Below are 20,922 nucleotides of genomic sequence, written 5' to 3' on the forward strand. Positions count from 1 at the left end.
GTGTCTGTTACCTCTACAGCGGCAGCAACTAGACAGAGAGACAGCCATTTATATGACTGATTGTCTGGTCTTGATTTTGTTCGCAGTCATGTTATAATAGTGTGCTTGTATGATTTAATTTAGCCTGTCCTGGGCGGTTTCGTGGGTCTTATCTGGCTTTTTTTGCCCTCCTCTTGGAGCTAGGCAGCCTGCAGCAGCTCTCAGGGCTCATGTTGTTCTGCTGTTGTCTGGCTACAGTGTAGTGTTTCAATGCTGGAATTCAGACTATCCTGGTGTGGTCTTAGACTGTGGCTTCTCTTCCAGGGAAATGTGGTGTGTGTGTGTGTGTGTTTGTGTGTGTGTGTGTGTGTGTGTGTGTGTGTGTGTGTGTGTGCGTGTGCGTGTGCGTGTGTGTGTGTGTGTGTGTGTGTGTGTGTGTGTGCTCAGACACTTGTTGAAATAAGCCTGGTCAGTGGCATATTGCTCTTTGACTAAAATGTTATCCTAAGTTATACTAAGATCTTCCAAAAAAACCTAGCAATTCAGTTTTTAGGATTGTCTTGTCTAAAAAAAACATCTGGGTTGTGTAAGGTGTTCAGTAAATAATATCTGTTCACATACTGTGTTTCAATGTGTCAATATCAATGTGTGTGTGTGTGTGTGTGTGTTTGTTTGTTTTGTATCAAAGTGTGTATAGGTGTTTACTGGCATGTAAGCGTCTATCTGTCTGAAAAAAGCAAGTCTGTAAGTGTGAGCATGTGTAACCATGCTAATGGACGTGTGTGTGTGTGTGTGTGTGTGTGTGTGTGTGTGTGTGTGTGTGTGTGTGTGTGTGTGTGTGAAAGAGAGAGAGAGTTATATTTAGCCAAGCACCAGACCTCCCTCCCTTCTCGTTCTCTCTCTCTCTCTCTCTCTGGGCTTGCTAAAATTCCAGCCTGACCTTCTGTGTGTGGAGGGCTCTCTCTCTCACTCCCTCACTCTCTTATCACACGGCAGAAGGAAGTAGAGCCAGCGAGGGACGGCTGGCTCTGAGTTCACCACCAGGGCTCACTTTATTTTCCAACCTTCGTAAAAACAATAACAACAAAAGGATCCAGGAACCAAATAACTTCCGAAGCAAACTTCTTCTTTTTCCCCGCTCGCCCTCCCCTCCTCTTTCCTCTTGGACACACGTGGCTGGAATCTCCAGCATGGAGCTCTGGACCCCGGAGCACAGGACTAGGGGCCCGACAGGGAATGTGACCGTGGGAATACTGGGTTAGTCCCAGACAGGATAGCTGAACCGACCCCACCACCACCACCACTCTCCCACCCCTCTCCTCTCCTCTTTCCGTCCACCCCTCCTCTCCTTCATCCCCGGCCTGGACATGGAGGTGTCCCCGGTGCGATGGAGCCGGGCCAGCGTCATCAGCTTCATTAAAGGCTTGGGTAAGGTGGTCTGCGATAACGCTAACACCAGCGGCATCAGCTTCAGTATAGGCTTGGGTAAGATGGTCTGCGCTAATGCTAACACAAGCTCGGCTTCAGTATAGGATTGGGTACGAGGGGGTCTGAGCTAACGCTAAAAACAACTATAACACCAGCCTGAACTATCCCACTGCTGGGCCAAAGAGTTTCTATGGTCATATGTGTGTGTGAGCGCATGTTGCATCTGTGTGTTGTCTCTTTCTGTATTTCTCTGTGGTTTGTGTTGTGTGTGTGTATGTGTGTGTGTGTGTGTGTGTGTGTGTGTGTGTGTGTGTGTGTGTGTGTGTGTGTGTGTGTGTGTGTGTGTGTGTGTGTGTGTGTGTGTGTGTGTCTGTGCCTTAGGCGTATTTTGTTATTGTGGGCACTGCGTAGGGAGTAACAGTGAGGGGAGAGTAGGGAGTCAGAAGTTGCATACTGAGGATTCCTGCCACTGAAGTGGTTGATGCGCTGCTACGCTAACACAGGACTTCACCATGGCCACGGCTGAGCCGAACAGTGCTGGAGATGTGGCCTGCGCTTGCCTCAGGCTCACCCTTTCAGCCCCAATGGACAGGTGACGGTGACAGATTAGAGGTCAATCCACCTGTCAGGGTGTAAATCACCTCAAACAAGGTGGTAAACAAACAAGGGTGTTTTTCACTCTTCCCTTTTCCTCTTTTTAAACTGACGCCTGATCGTCCTGCATTCCATCTTGTGGTGTATTTAGACGCTATGTCATCACATGAATATGGTATAGATTACAAAGGTATGGAGAGAGAGGGAGAATAATCCAAAACCCATATGCATATCCCATTTCTACATTACACCCAAGTGTCAGACAGAAGGCTTTTGAACTTGTCTTGGGTTTGTATAATTTGCCAGTAGGTTACTGGTCTACTGTTACACACTCAGTCCTTGTTAGGGCTGTGTAATCAGGCTTGGAACACAGAGGGGTGATTGTCACTCTGTGTGTGTGTGTGTGTGTGTTTGTGTGTGTGTGTGTGTGTGTATGTGTGTGTGGTGTGTGTGTCTGTGTGTCTGTGTGCCTGTGTGTGTGTGTGTGTGTGTGTGTGTGTGTGTGTGTGTGTGTGTGTGTGTGTGTGTGTGCCCAGGCATGCATCTGTTGGAATCAGCTAGCTGACAGAATAGCTGACATACCTTTGACCTCTGGAGTGAAAGGCGTTGTGTTGGATCAGGAGGTCACTACTTTCCATTAGCATGGTGTTAATGAGGACCTCTTAGTGTGTGTGTGTGTGTGTGTGTGTGTGTGTGTGTGTGTGTGTGTGTGTGTGTGTGTGTGTGTGTGTCTGGTGTTGTGTGTGTGTGTGTGTGTGTGTGTGTGTGTGTGTGTGTGTGTGTGTGTGTGAAGATTATTAGCTCCAGTGTGCTTTTTGCTTGTATGTTTGGATTTGTAAGTCCCCTGTCCAGTCAAAAGATTTATATTTATTTCCTTTCCCTCTTGGATGTCATTCAGTTTGGATTGAACATGTGATGCTAATGGGAGCAAAGTTGTTTTTCCTCAGACATATCCCTGAGATATAAATATATGATGAGAGCAGTAATGTGTGCTAATCTGACAGTTTAGGGAAATAGGCCTTACTGAAGTTGCAGTTTCTCCCATGGTTAAGTGTTTCACAATAGAGCAAGGCTGAGTCTGTTTTGGGTTTGAACCTGTTTTTGTTATAGATACTGAATGGCTTTTGTATTTTTGTTATTAGATAATGTATCCTCTTTTGCTGAGCCCATTTGAAGTAAGAGGGCTTTAATGCAAGTCATGAGACACACAGGACAAAATGCCAGACTCTGGTTGTGGGGCTTCAGTTTAAGAAATCATTCTCTAGCTCATATTATTTAAAGTAATAGGGAGTGACAGAGGTTCACTACCTTCATCTGACCTTAAGGAAGACATGTTTGATGAGAAAACACAGGGTAACACTGTATAGTAGATGTGAAGTATCCTACCAGTAGGTCTCTCACAGGGAAATGTAGCTCAATGCTGTATTGGTGGAAGCACCAGCTGAAGAAGCGAGTTTAAGTATTGTCTGGATCTTTTTGATCATTCATTTTAAAGTGTCTTCTAAATGTCATTGTCATCAGTGTATTGCTAAATGCGTTGCACCTAAAATAGTAGGTGGACAGAACTGTATGAAGAGTAAGTAAAGCATTGGGATTAGCTATGTAGCATAGGGAGTATAGCTCTGCTCCTGAGCACATGTCACCAGTTACCCCGGCCACATGACGAAGAGTGAGACAGTGAGACCCTCTGGGCCGCGTCCCCCTCCCCCACAAAGTCCACCAACCCGGGGAACAGGGTGACATGGCTGCCAGAAAATGAAAACACCAGCTGCTCCCCCCCCCCCCCCCCCTCTCTCCCTCTCTCTCTCTCCCCGTAAGAGACATCCAGGGACCCAGGCCATCTGAGAGCTCTACCCAGTCCTCTTGCCTGTGCGGTGACCCGTATGCTGAGCCTCACACTGAGAAGTAGGGAGAGTGTTTTTGGTTAAAGGGCCACAGGTCTAATCTTAGACGTTGTCTGAAGGAGTCGGTGTTTCAGCCTTCTATGAGCTACGAGTTTCTAGCCTGATTCAGTTAGCCTGCTGCTCCGTTAGCTTCAGAGCTTAGCTCTGTTAGCTATTTCAGAATTATAAATGCATATGGTAAAACACAGTTTACATGTGGCTCAATGTTCCATCCTCCTATGTTCCCACAAGGAGAGAACAAAAATTCCCGGCCACTTTTTTTCACAACAGCATGAAGCACCCTGCCTGGGCATCCCTAGTAGTCATATCTTGAATCGCGAAGGGTAATATGCACTTGCAACATATACAGGTTTTAGCGATGTATGGGATTGTATGAACTCACATATAGTAGGTTTTGCTTTTCCATAGGTGTGAGACCAGTTAAATGTCGGATTGACACCCATATGTAGTCCTTCCATGAGTATGACCCACTGCTTTTATGCTGATGTGTTGAAGATTGACACTGGATTGAAGTAAAATAATAAAGGGTGTAATTACGCCCTCACTGGACTATTTCTTCTCTCCTGTTTTTGTATTTCAGCCTAAACTCCAAACTCCAACATGTCCTTGAACTGAACCATTCCATAAAATGAGCAGTGAACTGCTGGTGGAAAAAAGCGTTCAAACCCTCTATATTTCCTGTAACTTATGAAGTGTATGTGTGTGTGTCTCTCCACAGCGTCTCCCGTTGGCAAGCCCCCACTGCCCCCAGTGAGCAGTGCTCCAGGAGAGCGCAAGGGTCCCATCGCCACCATGCCTGTCACCGTGGACCCAGAGAGCAAGCCGGGCGAGTTTGTGTTAAAGAGCCTCTTCGCCAACTTCACCACACAGGCCGAGCGCAAGATCCGCATCATCATGGCTGAGCCCCTGGTGAGTGTGTGTGTGTGTGTGTGTGTGTGTGTGTGTGTGTGTGTGAGTTTGTGTGTGTGTGTGTTTGTGTTTTATCAAAAGATGTAATTCAATTAAAAGTAAAATATTTTTGAGTAAAATCTACTTTTTGGACGTATCTGTGTATAGAAGTATATTCTTATCTGCATAAACATCACCTTTGTCCTTCATTCATAATGGTTCTCATATGTCTTGGTCAGTTAATTGTCTGTGTGGACAGTACAGTGGTAGTCAGGTGGATCATGAGGCCCTCAGAAGAGTGACTTTTACTTCAGTGGGAAGAATAGAGAGTGGCCTGTTGGGTGCCTGTAGCATGCCTACCAGAAGTCCCTTCCAGAATGCTGGCCTACATATGTTCAATTATTGTGAACTGTGTGTCATAGCTCTTCACTGTGAGTTTAATGACACTTTAAGACGAGGTTAAGCTGGTCAATGCCCCACCCATTAGCCTGCATACAAATAAGTAACCCAAGATGGAGAGGGATGTATGGCTTTTCAAGGTTGTACTATTTTTCTTTGGTTTTTGCCTTTGTCTGAAAAAACAAGATATTGGTGCTGACAGGTACAGCAATTAAAGTTATCAAGCAAAAGAAATAGCTGAGCAAAAAAGTGAAAGAGAAAGACAAAGCCTTTCCCCCAAACGTTACATCAGGCTCTTGCCGATAAGCAATAGATGTCCGTAACACTTTTCTGACGAGCCCAGTGTTTAGATACACGTGTTTGGCCAGTGCTCTGCTGTGTCTGGCCAGCTCCTCTATAACTCTGTAATTCCATTAAGATGGTGGAGAACCTCTAAGTGGCTGGGAATGGCCGTTTGTACAGCACGGGAGCAATGCTCAAAGTGAGCCTGTGCTCCCCCAACAGGAAGCAATTAGGTCCGATAAGCCCACCAGTCTGGCTACATCACAACCTTTTACCAGTGCAAACACCATTGCAGCACTACGATTAAACTTTCATGTTGTTACAATGTTGTGGTATGCTTTACATCATCAGATTAAAACATTAAACAGACATGCTGTAAAGCATATTGCCTATGGCTGTAGCAGTTTAAATATACATTATGTTCCGTGCAGAAAGCAGTTCACATATACATTACCATCGCTGTCTGTGTATCCAGCTGAACATTATTTTATGTATCTAAATAATCTGTTGTAAATGAGAGTCATAAAGCCATGAAAGTTCTTGTTTATCTTTTTCATGCACATGTACGTATATTGGTATTTTTCTGATGTTTGACTGTAATATGTCTTTTCTGGCCAGGCAGTTCTTAAATGCAGTGGTTTCTGTGTGATGAGTACCATAGAGAGTAGCTCAGTGAGTTATGGGCCAGCTCCCAGATTTACATCTACAGCAGATCTGAAAGAGCAGACTAGTGCATCACACCAGTTCAGTTCAAGCATTTGCATCACGATGTGATGTCTCTCTGTGGTTGTGAGAAACACCCGCAAATTAAGAGGTTATTGTGAGGAGCAGCTCTCGGGCTGACCGTTAAAAAACACCCACACACGCAACCATGGAAGATGTACGCAAATCAGCACATATCTCCCTCCCTCCCTCTCTGAAAGAGAAAGGCAGCCGTAGACAGCCTGAGCAGCCTGTAGTGTAGACAAACACAGGCAAACACAGCTGAGCACCACAGGCCCTCATTCCTCCAGCGGCCAGACTGGAGAGCTCACAGCAACCTGAGGGAGAGGCTCCTCCACCCAAGGGAGGTGTAGCTCAGCACACACTAATGAGAGGAATTACTGCAGTTTGAGCTGTTTACAGCCTGCGGCCCGCATAGCCTGTCTAGAAAATGCAGTTTTGTATCAAAGTATGTGTGTGTGGGGGATTGGGGTGGGGGGTTGTGGTGCGTCTGTTCAGGCAACTTATTGTTGTACTTAGTGATTACAAGGCTGTTATTCACTTTAGGAGTGTTATTGTCGAGGTTTCTATAACTGGTGATGTGTATTCCTGTCATTGAAAACGACAACTAAAGCAGTTAGAACTTTTCTATGTTATTTTCTAGAGATCGTGACCATGCCTAGTAAGGCTTTTTTCACATGATGCTTTTTCTTTTTTTTTATTGCCTTTTATTGCCACAGTCAGTCACAGAAATGAGCTTTCTTGTCCCTCCTGCCACATGAAGAAAGACTGTAAGCATTGGGATAGTGTCTCTTGAAGCTGCTATTTTGAAACTCTTTGTAATGTAATGTAATGTAACGCCTGGTCACTCTGCTTCACAGGAAAAGCTATTGACCAAGTCCCTACAGAGAGGAGAGGACCCACAGTTTGATCAGGTATCTATCACTCTTAATGGTTCTGTGTTTCAGTATGTGAAAGACTGTGTAGGAAAGAGAGGTATAATAAGTATGTTTTATTACGTATATTATGTATGTACGTTGCATGTGTATAGCTGTACAATAATATGTATATAGAAATATAGAATTCATCAGTAGGTACAAATCGGTGTACAGTAAAGTGCTGTTACAGGATTTCTCCATCTTACCTTTATGTACCATAACTCACAGCAGGGCAGCCAATGTCAAATAATGGGATGGGATGGGATAATTGACTGAGAGAAACTGACAAAGTAAGAAATAGAAGAGCTCTTGGAGGACAAATGCCATATGCCGTATAGCGCAACGTTAACAAGAGTGAAACTGAATTTGTGCATCCGCCCCATTGAGTTGGATCCGCTCCAAAATTGAATGGGTTCTTCCCTGCCCCATGCTACTTCTTTCAACCAAGTAACTAGCAAGTGACAGAGACTGTGTGAGAGAAACAGGGAGATGGAGAGGGAGAGGGAGAGGGAGAGGAAGGGAGAGGTGAACTGAGGATGGCTGTCTTCACTCAGCTCCTCGAGGATCAGACACAGGGCTCCCTGTTCACCTTCACCTCCTCGTCATGGTTCTGGCCCTCATCCTCCCGGCCTCCTCCCTTCCTGTGTGCGGCTCAGACCGACCCCACCCGTCCCCTCCGGTCCCCCCACCACCCCACATCCACCCCCGTCAGCACACAGCCCCGGGCCTCAGGACAAGAGGCTCTCTCTCTCTCTCTCTCTCTCTCTCTCTCTCTCTCTCTCTCTCTCTCTCTCTCTCAGCATCAACACTGCTGTTTCATAACCTCAGCTGGGTGGGGGCCGCTGATGATTGGGTCTGGCCCAGCTTTGGGGCAACCAAGCGGTTTTTACATTTGACTTAGTGTGTCCAAGCTAAAGAAGGTTTTATGAAATCAGAGAGAATTAGTACTTTCTGCCTCGATGTTCCCTCAGAGTATTTGGGCAGTGCATGTAGACATACAGTCATATGACATTGACTCATATTGCAGCCTCTGAGTGTTTGGGCAGGATTTATGTGTCCCAGATTTTTTGACATTTTTTTTTCTGTCAATTCCTCTCTGCCACTTCTCTCTCTCTCTCTCTCTCTCTCTGTTTCTCTCTCTATCCTCCCATCCTCCCTCTATCAGCTGATCACCAGTATGAGTTCGCTGGCTGAGTACTGTCTGCCCTCGATCCTGCGCACGCTCTTCGACTGGTACAAGCGCCAGAACGGCCTGGAGGACGAGTCCCACGAGTACCGGCCTCGGGCCAACACCAAGTCCAAAAGGTACCGCCTTTATAGTGATGTTGATTTGTTATGTACTGTGATTGACAGGTTCACCTTGCACTTGCACCACATAATGACCACCCTGTGGCAAGCCCCCCCCCCCCAATACGTCACTCCACGACTGACTGCTGCTGTGTTCAGCGTCCATAAATTATGTGATGTGCGCCCAGGAGTAAACCTACCTGTGCCAAGAGTACAAACACGCACTACTCTAGTGTGTGCAAGGTCTTTCACTTTCACAGTGGTGGATTGTCTTGCTTTCTGACTAATTGTATTAGAGCCTGCGACTCTTATGTAATAGATATGACACAATTGTGTTATGAGAACCTACTTGTTGCCTTCTGATCGATTAATGCCTGTCACTTTGGCTGGTAACTTTGTGCCCAGGAACTATGTTTAGTCAAACGGGGTGGAGACGATGGAATGCATTGCTAGATTACACATTCAACCAAACACGTGGCACAGTATGTGTTTGTATAGAAATTGTGATTACTGTTAATCTAATTGCCCCAGTCAAACTGTTGGATTAGTAAGACAAACACAGAAGTCAACTTTAAAATTTGTTTTCGCCCAGTTGAATCGTCCAGTCTGTTGTCCTGGGAAGAGATCTAATTTCCTTCACATTAGAGTTGAACGTTTTTTTTTTCAATTTAATAGCCTGCATTCAAAGAACTCTAAATTTTGTTTGGCTGAAGCTGTTTCAAAGTCATTTGGGGTTGTATTGAAACAAGAGACACAATTCAGGAGGATCACTTTCCCTCTCTGTCTGTTTTTCTATTTGGGTAACTGTCTCAGGAGGGCACTAATAGAGAGCCAGTACAAAACAGTGCCAGGTCCAACTGACCTCAGATCTGGATTGGTTCTTTCATCAGGATATTGATCAGAATATTATCTTGTCAGGGAAGGTTTGATGCCAGTTCGTTCAAACTTTTGCTGCCACCATTGCTAATAAGTCTCATATTGCAATAGTGCCCGCAGTTCGTTCTGATCATTTTCTGTGTGCTCCATTCAGTGATGAACAACAAAGGGATTATTTAATGGAGAGGAGAGATCTCGCCATTGACTTCATCTTCTCCCTGGTCCTTATTGAGGTCTTAAAACAGGTACGTGAAACAGGTATCTCTCTGCTGAGATAAAGAGCCCCACTTTTCATTCACCAGACAGGCATTAGAGGGGGACTCGTTGTTAATCAGAGTGAGCTCTTGTTGTGAGGGCTTTTGATTCCTCATTTGCATTTCAGTGGAGGGTTTCGTTCGTGATGTCGAATCTCTTAAATCTAGAAATGTTGTAAACACAAGTTTCCCCTCCATCAGCTTCCCTTAGAGTGTTAGCAAATCAAATACAGTAGACAGAAGCAGCACAGATCTCCCAGAAATGCGAACACTACATTTGTGAGTGTGTGTGTGTGTGTGTGTGTTTGGGATAGATGGGTGGGGAGTAGGGATTTGTGACTAAAGGATCCATTTTGATGAATGCGTGTAATTGATTTTCTCTCTCTCTCTCTCGTTCTCTCTCCAGATCCCACTCCACCCTCTCCTGGATGGCCTGATTCAGGAGGTCATCAATCTGGCATTTAGGCATTTTAAATACAAAGAAGGGTAAGCCTCTGTTTTTAACATTTGTCTTCATGCTCTTTGTACATTTTTTCCATAAAATCTTTAATACGATTATGAATTGCATGCAGTCAGGTGTGACTAACCAAGATCTGACTATAATTTATGTTTTTTTACTCTCTCCATCTCTCTCTCTCTCTCTCTCTGTCTCCCTCCTTTACTCTCCCTCTTTCTCTCAGGTACCTGGGGCCCAATACAGGCAACATGCACATCGTGGCTGACCTGTATGCAGAAGTAGTTGGAGTTGTAGCCCAGTCTAGGTGAGATACTTTGGGACTTGCTTGAGAGACTGAGGGAGAAACATCATTTGTCCACTCTCAGTTACCCATAGTGGCGCTGGTGTTTAAAGCCCAGCACTTGTGTTCAGGAGAGCTTGGGCTTCCTAGGAATGAAATGCATGACCTTGATGTTGTTAGTACTGTGCTGGAGCACATGCGCTATATAAAAATAGACTTCATGCTTGATGACCCAGGTCAAAGCTTGTGTGTATGTCCCCCGAAAGCACACCAGATCCACCAGTCTTTGCTCTCGCTCGAAGCTTGCATGTAACAGTAGCGTTGGTGATTTGACACCCGTCTTTCAAAAAGTCTCTGCCCTCGTTTGAGAAGTCGCTGCAGCAGATGGTGGAATTTGTCTCTTTTTAATGCAGTGTCTAATTCAGAACAGCACTCTAATGGAAGGCCATTATTTTGATGGCTGATGTGCATGGCCAGAGACGAGGACCATTTCATCAGTGACACATCCAAATAGGGCCGATTTATGACTGCCAGAGTTTTCATTCGAATGACCCATTTATAACACTGAATGAAAGTAATGATCTGGAAACTGTGAATTTTTGTCTCATATGTTTCTGGGTGTAAAATTATATATAAAAGTGTGTGTTGGCTAATATATTGCACACTTTTCCTTTTTGTTTATGTCACCCGAGAAAAAAAGAGGACTCCCCCCGTCTCTCTCCAACTCTCACTCTTTTTATATCTCTCTCTCTTTCTCTCCCACTCTCTCAAGCTCCAAATAAGCCCCTCTTATGTAAATATGTGATTATTATGCTTTTATATATCTGCAAATCAGGTAGCACATAGCTTACCCATACACACATGCACACACACACACACACACACACACACACACACACACACATACACATGCACAGCTTTTGTATGTCTTCTGTTGAGTGTGAGAAATCAAGTGAGAGTGTTTGTGGCTCACAAAACAAACCCTCAGCTAGGGGGAGGGAGCTGGCACCCCCCACCCCCCCTGCCCCCTCTCCCCCTACCAGATGCCTTTCTAAATATAGGGCTGAAGAGCTGCATCTCTTAAGCCAATCTGAACACACACACATGCATATTCACACACACACACACACACACACACACACACACACACACACACACACACACACACACACACACACACACACACACACACACACACAACACACACACACACACACACACACACACACACACACACACACACACACACACACACACACACACACACACACACACACACACACACACACACACACACACAAGTGAACGCTAACTTAAACATACATGTTGCGCATTCCACACACACACACACACACTCATACACATTTAAACTACACAATAACATAATCATGCACAGTACACACACACACATTCCAAAACACACACAGAATAAAAAAAATGACATGCCTTTTGCTTTCCAAAAAACACCTCAGTTTTACATGACCTCATGATTTTCTAATCATGTTCAGTCTACGATGCTGTATTTCAGCGTTGCCCTATCAGTGTGCACATTTGGTGATAGTGGAGACGTACGTGGGGCAGTCCCTTCCTCCAGCCCCCTCCCCTGGGGACTCCGCTGGGTGTTAGCGCTGAGGTTGTGTGGGTCTGGCTCTTCGGAACCGCCACTCCAAAGTACTTTCTGTAATCTGCTGTCAGATGGACAGATGGTTGCATCGCCTAAAAAGCCCTCTTCCCCATAGATTATCCCCAAGACTGTGACCCCTTCACGGGTTCACAATCAGCTTGCAAGCAAACCAATACACCAAGAAGGAGGTCAAGCTCCCTAATTACCTGACAACTCTGCTAAAGAATAGGCATTCAGTGTAGCCTACATATGGTGGCCGTGTCTTACAGCTTTAAACAATCTGCTGATTTTGAGTTTCGGGGCAGCCTAAATTAGTTTTGGTGCCTTCAGCTAAATCCGAGTAGGGTGTTGCGGTGTTTTTTGAAAGACCCACGACTCTACCCCACACAGTGTTTGGATACTGCATTTCAGGGATAGATTGGATTGGATGCTGAGTGTATCAGTGGAGCTTTCTGTCTGTTGAGTGATGATGTTAGGTCCGGCAAATGGCTGCATTAGAGTGGGTCGATAACATCAGGCAGTCAGGCCTCCCTATTTCCATCTGAAACAAGCTATTTTGTTGTTGGACCAATAAACTGAACATTGAATGTCCAAAAAAAAGAGTGCTCAAAAGCTGCACAGTGTTTTATAGTGTTGCTTAATTTCTGAATGAGTTTCTGAATGACTGTTTTTCTGAATTCTCTCCATTTCTTTCGCTACTTTTTGCTCTGACCCTGTTTTTCCCTTCCTTTTCTCCTTTTGTTTCAATTTCCTCTCTTTCTTGTTTCACTCCCTTCCCCTTTCCATCTCTCCTCTTTCCCCTTTCTGCCTCCTCTCTCCATCTCTCTTTTTCTCTCCACTGTTTGCCTTCCCCACATCTTCTCTCATCCCTCTTTCTCTCTCCCCCTCCCTGCTCTCTCTGCTCTCCTCCTCTCTCCATCAGATTCCCTGCGGTGCGGAAGAAGTTCATCGCCGAGCTGAAGGAGCTAAGGCAGAAGGAGCAGAGTCCGTACGTGACCCAGAGCACCATCAGCCTCATCATGGGCGTCAAGTTCTTCCGCATCAAGATGTACCCCGTGGAGGACTTCGAGGCCTCCTTCCAGTTCATGCAGGTACAGCCAGATGTCTGAGCAAGCAGGAGTGTGGACACACACACACACACACACACACACACACACAAATATGCACACACATTAACAAGCATATACACACACCACACACATACACACACAAACACATGCTCAGACACACACACACACACACACACACACACACACACACACAAATATGCACACCCAAACCTGCACAAACCTGCACAAACATATACACACTTACACAAAAACACTTGCTCAGACACACACACACACTCACACACACACACACACACACACACACACACACACACACACACACACACACACACACACACACACACACACACACACACACACACACACACACACATACAGACATACACCTTGACCCATGCATATCATGTATACAAGCAGTGTGTACACACAGTACATGGTGTTGCCAGTGCTGTTGCTGTGTGTACTCTCTGTGGACAGTATGTGATGGGTTGCTCATATGTGCCTCTGTGTGATTTCCAGGAGTGTGCTCAGTACTTCCTGGAGGTGAAGGACAAGGACGTGAAGCACTCTCTGGCTGGCCTCTTTGTGGAGATATTAGTCCCTGTTGCCGCAGTGAGTCAGCCATTTTATTTCACAGACAGTCTGTCTGTCTTGTTTTTCAACATCATTATTATTTTATTGATTTTTTACTTTTTAAATGTCATCTAGTGAACATCTATTTATTTCAGCGTCTGTGTAGTATGTTTTCAGTCCTCCAAATCATGTTTTGACTTCCAGAGTGCAGATGTTTAGCATTTCCACAGTTTTATGTGACTTTGTCTGTTTGTTTGTTATCAGACTGTGAAAAACGAGGTGAATGTGCCGTGTCTAAGGAACTTTGTGGAGAGTCTGTATGACACCACTCTTGACCTGTCTTCAAGGAAGAAGCACTCACTGGTGAGTTAGCATACAGAGTACTTTCTCTCTCTCATAAAACATATATTTATATTTACCACAGTTTCAGCAAATTACTGACATTAGACCCAAAAATCGGGAAAAGGATGCATTAGCATAAATCATTTGAATATAATAGTAAACAGGTATTTCAGAACACAAACCCTATATCTGAAGTAATGGTCATACTCTTCAAGTCTGATATTCTAATGCCAAACATTTTTGTATCTTAATTAATTACGTGTGGGTAATCGACAAAGCTCTCGCTCCCCCTGTCTGGATATTCAGAGTACTTCCTTGTGAGGGTGTCTGTATATTCTCCAATTCCAGAAATATTTCAGGTGGAGTGTTAAATGAAAAAAAAAAAGGTGATGAAGAACCCTTCGAGCCCTCGGGGAGGTAGATAGCATTTCGCACGTCCCAAGTGCAGACCCGTGTGATTAGATGTCAAGTGCGTCTGTGAGGGGGACCGTGAAAAGGACAGCTCTCTCTCACAGTTTGTCACTAATTGTTGCCTTGATATTTCTGGCATGCCTCTGTAAATCTTTGCACGGCCTGTTTGGGAGATAGCTCGTCAGACTGCTGGTAGGCTGCAACAGGGAGCAAGAATTTCCCCCCAAAGTGCATAGCTGTCAGCAGAGACAGATAAGATGTACTCTATAAAACAACTGCAAACAGACCATCCCCCCATTGGAATTCACACAGGCAGAGGGTTGAGACAGCACACTTTCCAGGAATCAGCACAGCTTTCATGACTTTGCATTAGACTTAAATTTAAAGTATTTACATTTACATGCATTCAGTTGGCAGACCTCTTTTACCCAAAGAGACTTAGAAGGGAGGTGCAATACGAACCAAGTCACAGTAGGGTTAAGGAGACCCATTGACAGTAAGCGTGACAATGCCCAATTCCAATCAAGAGAGAATCAGCCCCATTGAGTAGAGCTATGTCGTTATGCCATTATGCCATTTATCGGTTGTCCAGTTGTGAAGCTGGTGTGTATGTTTCGCATAGTGAATGCTTTGAGACTCTGACTGTGTCCCTCCTGTCTGTAGGCACTGTACCCACTGGTCACCTGTCTCCTGTGTGTGAGTCAGAAGCAGATCTTCCTCAACAGGTGGCATGTGTTCCTCAATAACTGCCTGTCTAATCTTAAGGTAAGACCACTGATTAGGCCCCTCCGACCCACCTATGATATCATTTGACTTCAAGGCTGTGATAGATGATTTTGTGTTTACAGTTTTTTTTACACAGCTGCTTACTGATGGTAATTTTGTATCACAGACTTGGAAAATCAGGACATTCTGAGAGCATGGCTTCAAATGTAGATACAGCAGCTTATCTGATTAGACCAGAGAAAGTTTATGTTTAAGCATGAATCACTGGGCCTTACATGGGTCACATTGACTTAGGAGAATCACCAGGCCACCCTAATCAATGCTATCCTGGCAATTTAGCTAATGACGCAGAGAGTGCACTCAAGCATAACAGTGACATTCTGACACACGGTCCCAAAAACATTCCATTCTCCTTATCTCGAGGAACACAGAGTCATGCATAGATCAGGAACAGTCACACGTGGCAGAACACGGAATACTCCGGAGTTCTGCTTCTTAACCTTAACTGGCAATCTAACTCGAAAGGCCTGCCCACACTGCCAACAATAGCTATAAATCTAACTGTAACTAAAGCGATATGAGCAGCATCCACACTGACCAACTATAGAGAGAGAACCTCTCCAAAATAGTGTTTACAGTTCTTGTTATAGTTAGTATTGGCAGTTTGGATGGTCCTTAAGAAACATAAGGGCATAAACTACATTCTAAGAAGCATATATGTTAGAATATATAAGAATAAGAATATAAGAAGCAAAAGACATGAATTCGGATTTGCCACTTTTGGCACACAATTCACAAAACTGCACAATCAAAATGCAAAACACCACAAATATCCTGCAAAATTAAACACTGCGTTACAACTCAATAATCCCTTTTCAAAATATAACTTTTTGAATTCCTAGGGTAAGACTTTTTCAATCACTCCTGTCTTTGTCGGACTATAATCTTACAGTTACAGTGATACAGTACATTTCATATAGCAATTTCACAAAACTGATCACAATAGACTGAATAAATAAATAAACAAATGTGCTAGAATGTACAAAATACAAAATAGTTTACTAAAAAGCTTAATTACAGCAAACTAGGGCATTAATGGTACAGTGGGTTGTGGCACTGAAGGAGACTTACAGTAGAATGCATTACCAAATAAACACATCATACACAATTTTTTATAGTTTTTATAGTAGGAAACAAAAACCCAAAATTGACCCTTTGCACAAAGGAGACTGTGTGACTGAACTGAGTTTTCTATTAGCATCACAACCAGTGTCCTTAAATAGGCACACAAGTATTCAGTGTCTGTTTATTTTGTCTTAGAAAGTTAACCACGTGTGTAATGTTTTGCAAAAAGTGTTTTAAGAAACTGAAAATTGATTGAAAAATTGAGTCTGGGGTTTTGCTGTTTGAGTGACAAGTTTAAAAAACCGTTGTGTTTTAGCAGTTGTCCAAAACTGTATCTCTAACATGGTAGCAGATATTCTTGGATGTGGTTGTGGATGACGTCATAAGATGTGATCTTGAACTCAAGCCCCGCATGTTATGTCCCGTCCATCTCCTGTAAAAAGTGTGTTTTAAATCTACTCCACCATCATAACACAGATACTGTCATCAGATCATCGGCAGGAAAGTTGTGTGGATAAAATATGTCAACAGGGATGCCTCCATGCCCCTAATATCTCCCATACTAAAACAAACACTCCTCAGATGCCTTAGGGGCATGTCTGCTTTAAATGAAGCCATGTAAAACCACATACGTATTTGTTCATCTTTAAGAAACATCTCTTCCTTTAGCGTTCTCTGCTGGGAGTAATTATATGAGTCAGCCAGATCCACAAGAACAACAAAACAAACTAAAGAGAGAAAGAGAGAGCGAGAGCGAATCAAAACAATAAATGAAATGTTAAATGTTGACAAAGTGCTGTCTCCAGTATGGAGGGAATGTTGGCTTTGGTGTGTTGGGGAGTGACGGGCAGGGGGATTCAGCAAAACTCTTTACCACAAATTAGCCACAAGACATTCTGTACACTCACAACTCAGGCTCATCTTCACAGCTGAGGACAGGGAGGAGGGAGGGTGTGTGTGTGTGTGTGTGTGTGTGTGTGTGTGTGTGTGTGTGTGTGTGTGTGTGTGAGTGTGAGTGTGTGTGTGTGCGCGCCTATGTAGGTATGTGCGTGCGCGTGTTTCGACTGTGTTTGTCTATCCATTCCTTAACACCATGGGTGAAGAATTACTGACAGGCCACCTCAAGCAAAACTTTAATTGTTTTTTTTTTCTTTTTTTCTCCTCCTGTTCTTTCTCACGTGCTCAGCCCTACACATTGAGCGCAAGTATGGGGGTGTGTCAGGCAGCCTTTATCTTTTAGCATCTGTGTGAAAGCGGGTTGCAAGGTGTTGAAAAAGCCAGTGAAGCATTCTGTTTAACCTTGAGAGCCAGGGAAGCAGTCATTGTGGTAGTCAGCTTATCTTTTTCCAATCAATCCCATTTGGTAGCCGGTGAGCCATGTGATCAACTGTGGGTAGCTTTTTGAAAAACACTGAAGCTCTGCATTGGTTTCTGCATAATTGTATGTGATCATAAGAATAAAACCCTAACGATCTATAATACATAATCACATTTTAAAACTAATTCTACTATCCATTTAGCAGTTTTTATCATAATCTGCCACCTTTTTGTTTAATGTGTTAATCTTCTTTATTGTAGAATAAGGACCCTAAAATGGCTAGAGTGGCCTTAGAGTCCCTGTATCGCCTGCTCTGGGTTTACATGATCCGAATTAAGTGTGAAAGCAACACTGCAACACAAAGGTAACATACTTAAGTTTATTGTATTACCAGATTTGGGTTCATTTGATCTCTATTTACTCTTGTATAGATCAACAAGTAAAAGTAGGTGTTTATCTGTGTGAAATATAACCTGAAAGTCAATGTTTTCTTTAGTAAGCTTGTATGACAGTAAAGTATGCCTATGTGTATTTTCACTTTTACACTGTGAAATTATAAGCGTCTTTAATAATATTGCTTGGTCTTCAGCTGGACATTTGAGTACTTCTCTCTTCTCCCTACAGCCGTTTGACGTCCATAATTTCCACACTGTTCCCGAAAGGCTCGCGCAGCGTAGTCCCTCGAGACATGCCTCTCAACATTTTTGTCAAAATCATCCAGTTCATTGCACAGGTGCACTACTCGCTCTCAACAGTGCCAAGAATGCTTTATATGTTTACTCTACTCTGCTCTGGCATACAGGCTTCTCCACATTCTTCACTACACGTATTACTTTGCATATCCACTTATAACATTTTCCAGGAAGTCAAAGCAGATAAAATTGAGTCTTCTTTAAAAGATCATCTTTTACATAATGATAGACCCCATGCTGTCTGTGTGTGTGTGTGTGTGTGTGTGTGTGTGTGTGTGTGTGTGTGTGTGTGTGTGTGTGTGTGTGTGTGTGTGTGTGTGTGTGTGTGTGTGTGTGTAAATGTGCTTAATACTTTGCTTTCATCTTTTGGTGCAGGAAAGGCTGGATTTTGCAATGAAAGAGATTATCAGTGATCTGCTAAGTGTGGGGAAATCAGCAAAGGCCTTCAGTCTTAATCCAGAGGTAAGGAATATTACACTTAAGACACAGAGTTCAATTATATGAGAAATGTATGAGACACTGGGCAAAGGTGGATTTTGACATTTTTGTCTGTTCTCTGTTTTACATTGTTTTGTTGTTCACTGGGTTGACTGTCCTCTCTTTGGTCTCTCTCTCTCCCTCCCTCCCTCCCTCCCTCCCTCTCTCCCTCTCTCTCTCTCTCTCTCTCTCCCTCTCTCTCTCTCTCTCTCTCTCTCTGTTTGTGTTTGTTCACGCAGAGGATGAACATTGCTCTCAGGGCCTTCCTGGTCATAGCTGACAACCTGCAGCAGAAGGATGGGGAGCCACCCATGCCCAACACTGGCGCCACGCTGCCCTCGGGCAACACCCTGAAGAAGAAGAAGACTTACCTGAGCAAGACCCTGACGGAGGAGCAGGCCAAGCTCATAGGTAAAGATGGCTGTCATCCCTTTGTGTTTCTGTATGTTTATGATGTATGGATTTGTGTGTATGTTCACGGGGGAGAGTCAGTAGACATACTGTATCGATATGTGTGGAAGGTCATGTGTATAAATATACTTTTGTCACTCTCAATAAGATGTCCGTAAGATTATGGACTATGGATTATTGGATGTACGCTGGGAAGGGGTGACCCCAATTAGTTTTATGGGGAAAGGTTTAAGTGTGAAGTGTAGCTGTATGTGGTTGTGACTACAGTCTTAAATGTCCTTCCGTCTTTGTCGGTTGTCCATAAGAAAATATATAATGTGTCTGTCTGTTGTTGCATGTTGCAGGCATGGCCCTGTATTACTCTCAGGTGCGCAAGGCCATCGATAACATCCTGAGGCACCTGGATAAGGAGGTGGGCCGCTGCATGATGCTCACCAATGTGCAGATGCTCAACAAGGAGCCGGAGGACATGATCACGTAGGTGGCCCCCCGACTAGTGGGGCGCAAATTCTTACTGAACCACACTGACTGACAGCATATTGAATGTGTGTGTGTAAGGTAAAAAAAAAAAATTGGACAAGAAGTCGAATGAACTGTAGTTTGGCAATCATGCTCTGTCTCCACACAACGCTTGTAGTGCCTTGTTTTTGGCCTCTTGCTTTTTGTTTCTTTGTCCCTCTGTTTCTTACAACTACTGTTATCATGGTGGCTACTTTCATTCATCTTGTGATCTTATGTTTTTTTTTTTCTCCCCATTGACAGGGGTGAGCGGAAGCCCAAGATTGACCTTTTCAGGACGTGTGTGGCGGCTATCCCCCGTATCCTGCCTGACGGCATGTCCAAGCCTGAGCTCATAGATCTGCTGGCAAGGTAGCTGCACACTCACACACACTCACACACACACACACACACTCACAGACACACACACACCACATGGAGTGCCCATTCCTCAAACATTAGGGACTTTAAGCAGCGACGGTTGAAGGGACTGCTACGGCGTTCGATAAAACAAAAATCCACTTTGCGCACGCGAAATTCTATCTCGATATTTTCTGCCGTGGTATCCCAACTGTCTACTACGGGAGACTAATTGACGTTCTCAGTAATACGTGAGGATTTCTGTAGGACAAATCAAAATTGCAGGACCTGTTCATGTCATACAGTAATGTAAACTCCTGTTATTAAATTGTCTTCTAAAGCATATATCAACCCGTTGGAATGTTTAGCGGACACCGTAGCCGTCCCTCTAACGTCACTGCTTAAAGTCCCTACTCTCTCTCTGGTGGGATAAATCACAGAAGAGTTTACAGGCACCATCTCATGCTCAATCATACAACCCCTACCACCACAGCAAAAAGTAATGCAGTAATGGCTCCGCTAGAGTATTCATTTCACATGGGCTCTTTTTTTCCTCTGCCCCATTGAGAGCTCAGCCGTCTGTTCCCCACAGCACCTTTCTCCAGACCCTCTTCTTTCAAATTAAGGTTTTCTTCTTCTCACCACCATTCCCTAAGAATCTGGTTCACATGGTTGGGCAATCTCGCAGCTGGGCAAGGCTCTGTGTGTAATGTAAGCAGGGGATTTGACTAATAGCTTGTCATGAGGGTATCTTAAGCGCGCAGGCCAGAGCTCCCTGCCGTATCGTGCTTCATGCCTTGGCCTCGGCGCTGCGGCAGGTTTTAAGGAGAGCTGCCGAGACTCAAAGCCTGGCTCTGAGCGTTACACACTGGCACAGATTCAGACGCAAGAGAGCAGAGCTCGAGGCCAGCTCACAGTGACGGAGCAGTGCACTCCCTGCTGTGAGAGGTGCTTTTTAACCTCAGTAGGAAACAAAAGAGGAGATGAGCTCCGGTTGTCCTGTTTCACTTCCCATTGAAGTCAGGAT

At 44.3% G+C, this 20,922-nt stretch overlaps 1 protein-coding gene across 1 annotated transcript in view; it reads left to right on the forward strand.

Annotated features, from left to right (window-relative positions):
* Positions 1–940: 940 nt before the first annotated feature.
* The window catches only part of fryb (furry homolog b), a 54,262-nt gene continuing 34,280 nt past the window's right edge, over positions 941–20,922 (forward strand). Inside the window, exons 1-17 of the mRNA XM_080838748.1 lie at positions 941–1,407; positions 4,624–4,814; positions 7,058–7,111; positions 8,280–8,419; positions 9,432–9,522; positions 9,938–10,017; positions 10,212–10,292; positions 12,815–12,983; positions 13,482–13,574; positions 13,800–13,898; positions 14,952–15,053; positions 17,718–17,821; positions 18,082–18,190; positions 18,525–18,611; positions 18,866–19,037; positions 19,382–19,514; positions 19,800–19,907. Of these exons, the coding sequence (XP_080694874.1) occupies positions 1,347–1,407; positions 4,624–4,814; positions 7,058–7,111; positions 8,280–8,419; positions 9,432–9,522; positions 9,938–10,017; positions 10,212–10,292; positions 12,815–12,983; positions 13,482–13,574; positions 13,800–13,898; positions 14,952–15,053; positions 17,718–17,821; positions 18,082–18,190; positions 18,525–18,611; positions 18,866–19,037; positions 19,382–19,514; positions 19,800–19,907 (1,874 nt within the window). The 5' untranslated portion in view covers positions 941–1,346. The remainder of the gene's footprint in view (positions 1,408–4,623; positions 4,815–7,057; positions 7,112–8,279; positions 8,420–9,431; positions 9,523–9,937; positions 10,018–10,211; positions 10,293–12,814; positions 12,984–13,481; positions 13,575–13,799; positions 13,899–14,951; positions 15,054–17,717; positions 17,822–18,081; positions 18,191–18,524; positions 18,612–18,865; positions 19,038–19,381; positions 19,515–19,799; positions 19,908–20,922) is intronic.

Source organism: Sprattus sprattus, assembly GCF_963457725.1.
Source record: "Sprattus sprattus genome assembly, chromosome: 1".
NCBI classification, from domain to species: domain Eukaryota; kingdom Metazoa; phylum Chordata; class Actinopteri; order Clupeiformes; family Clupeidae; genus Sprattus; species Sprattus sprattus.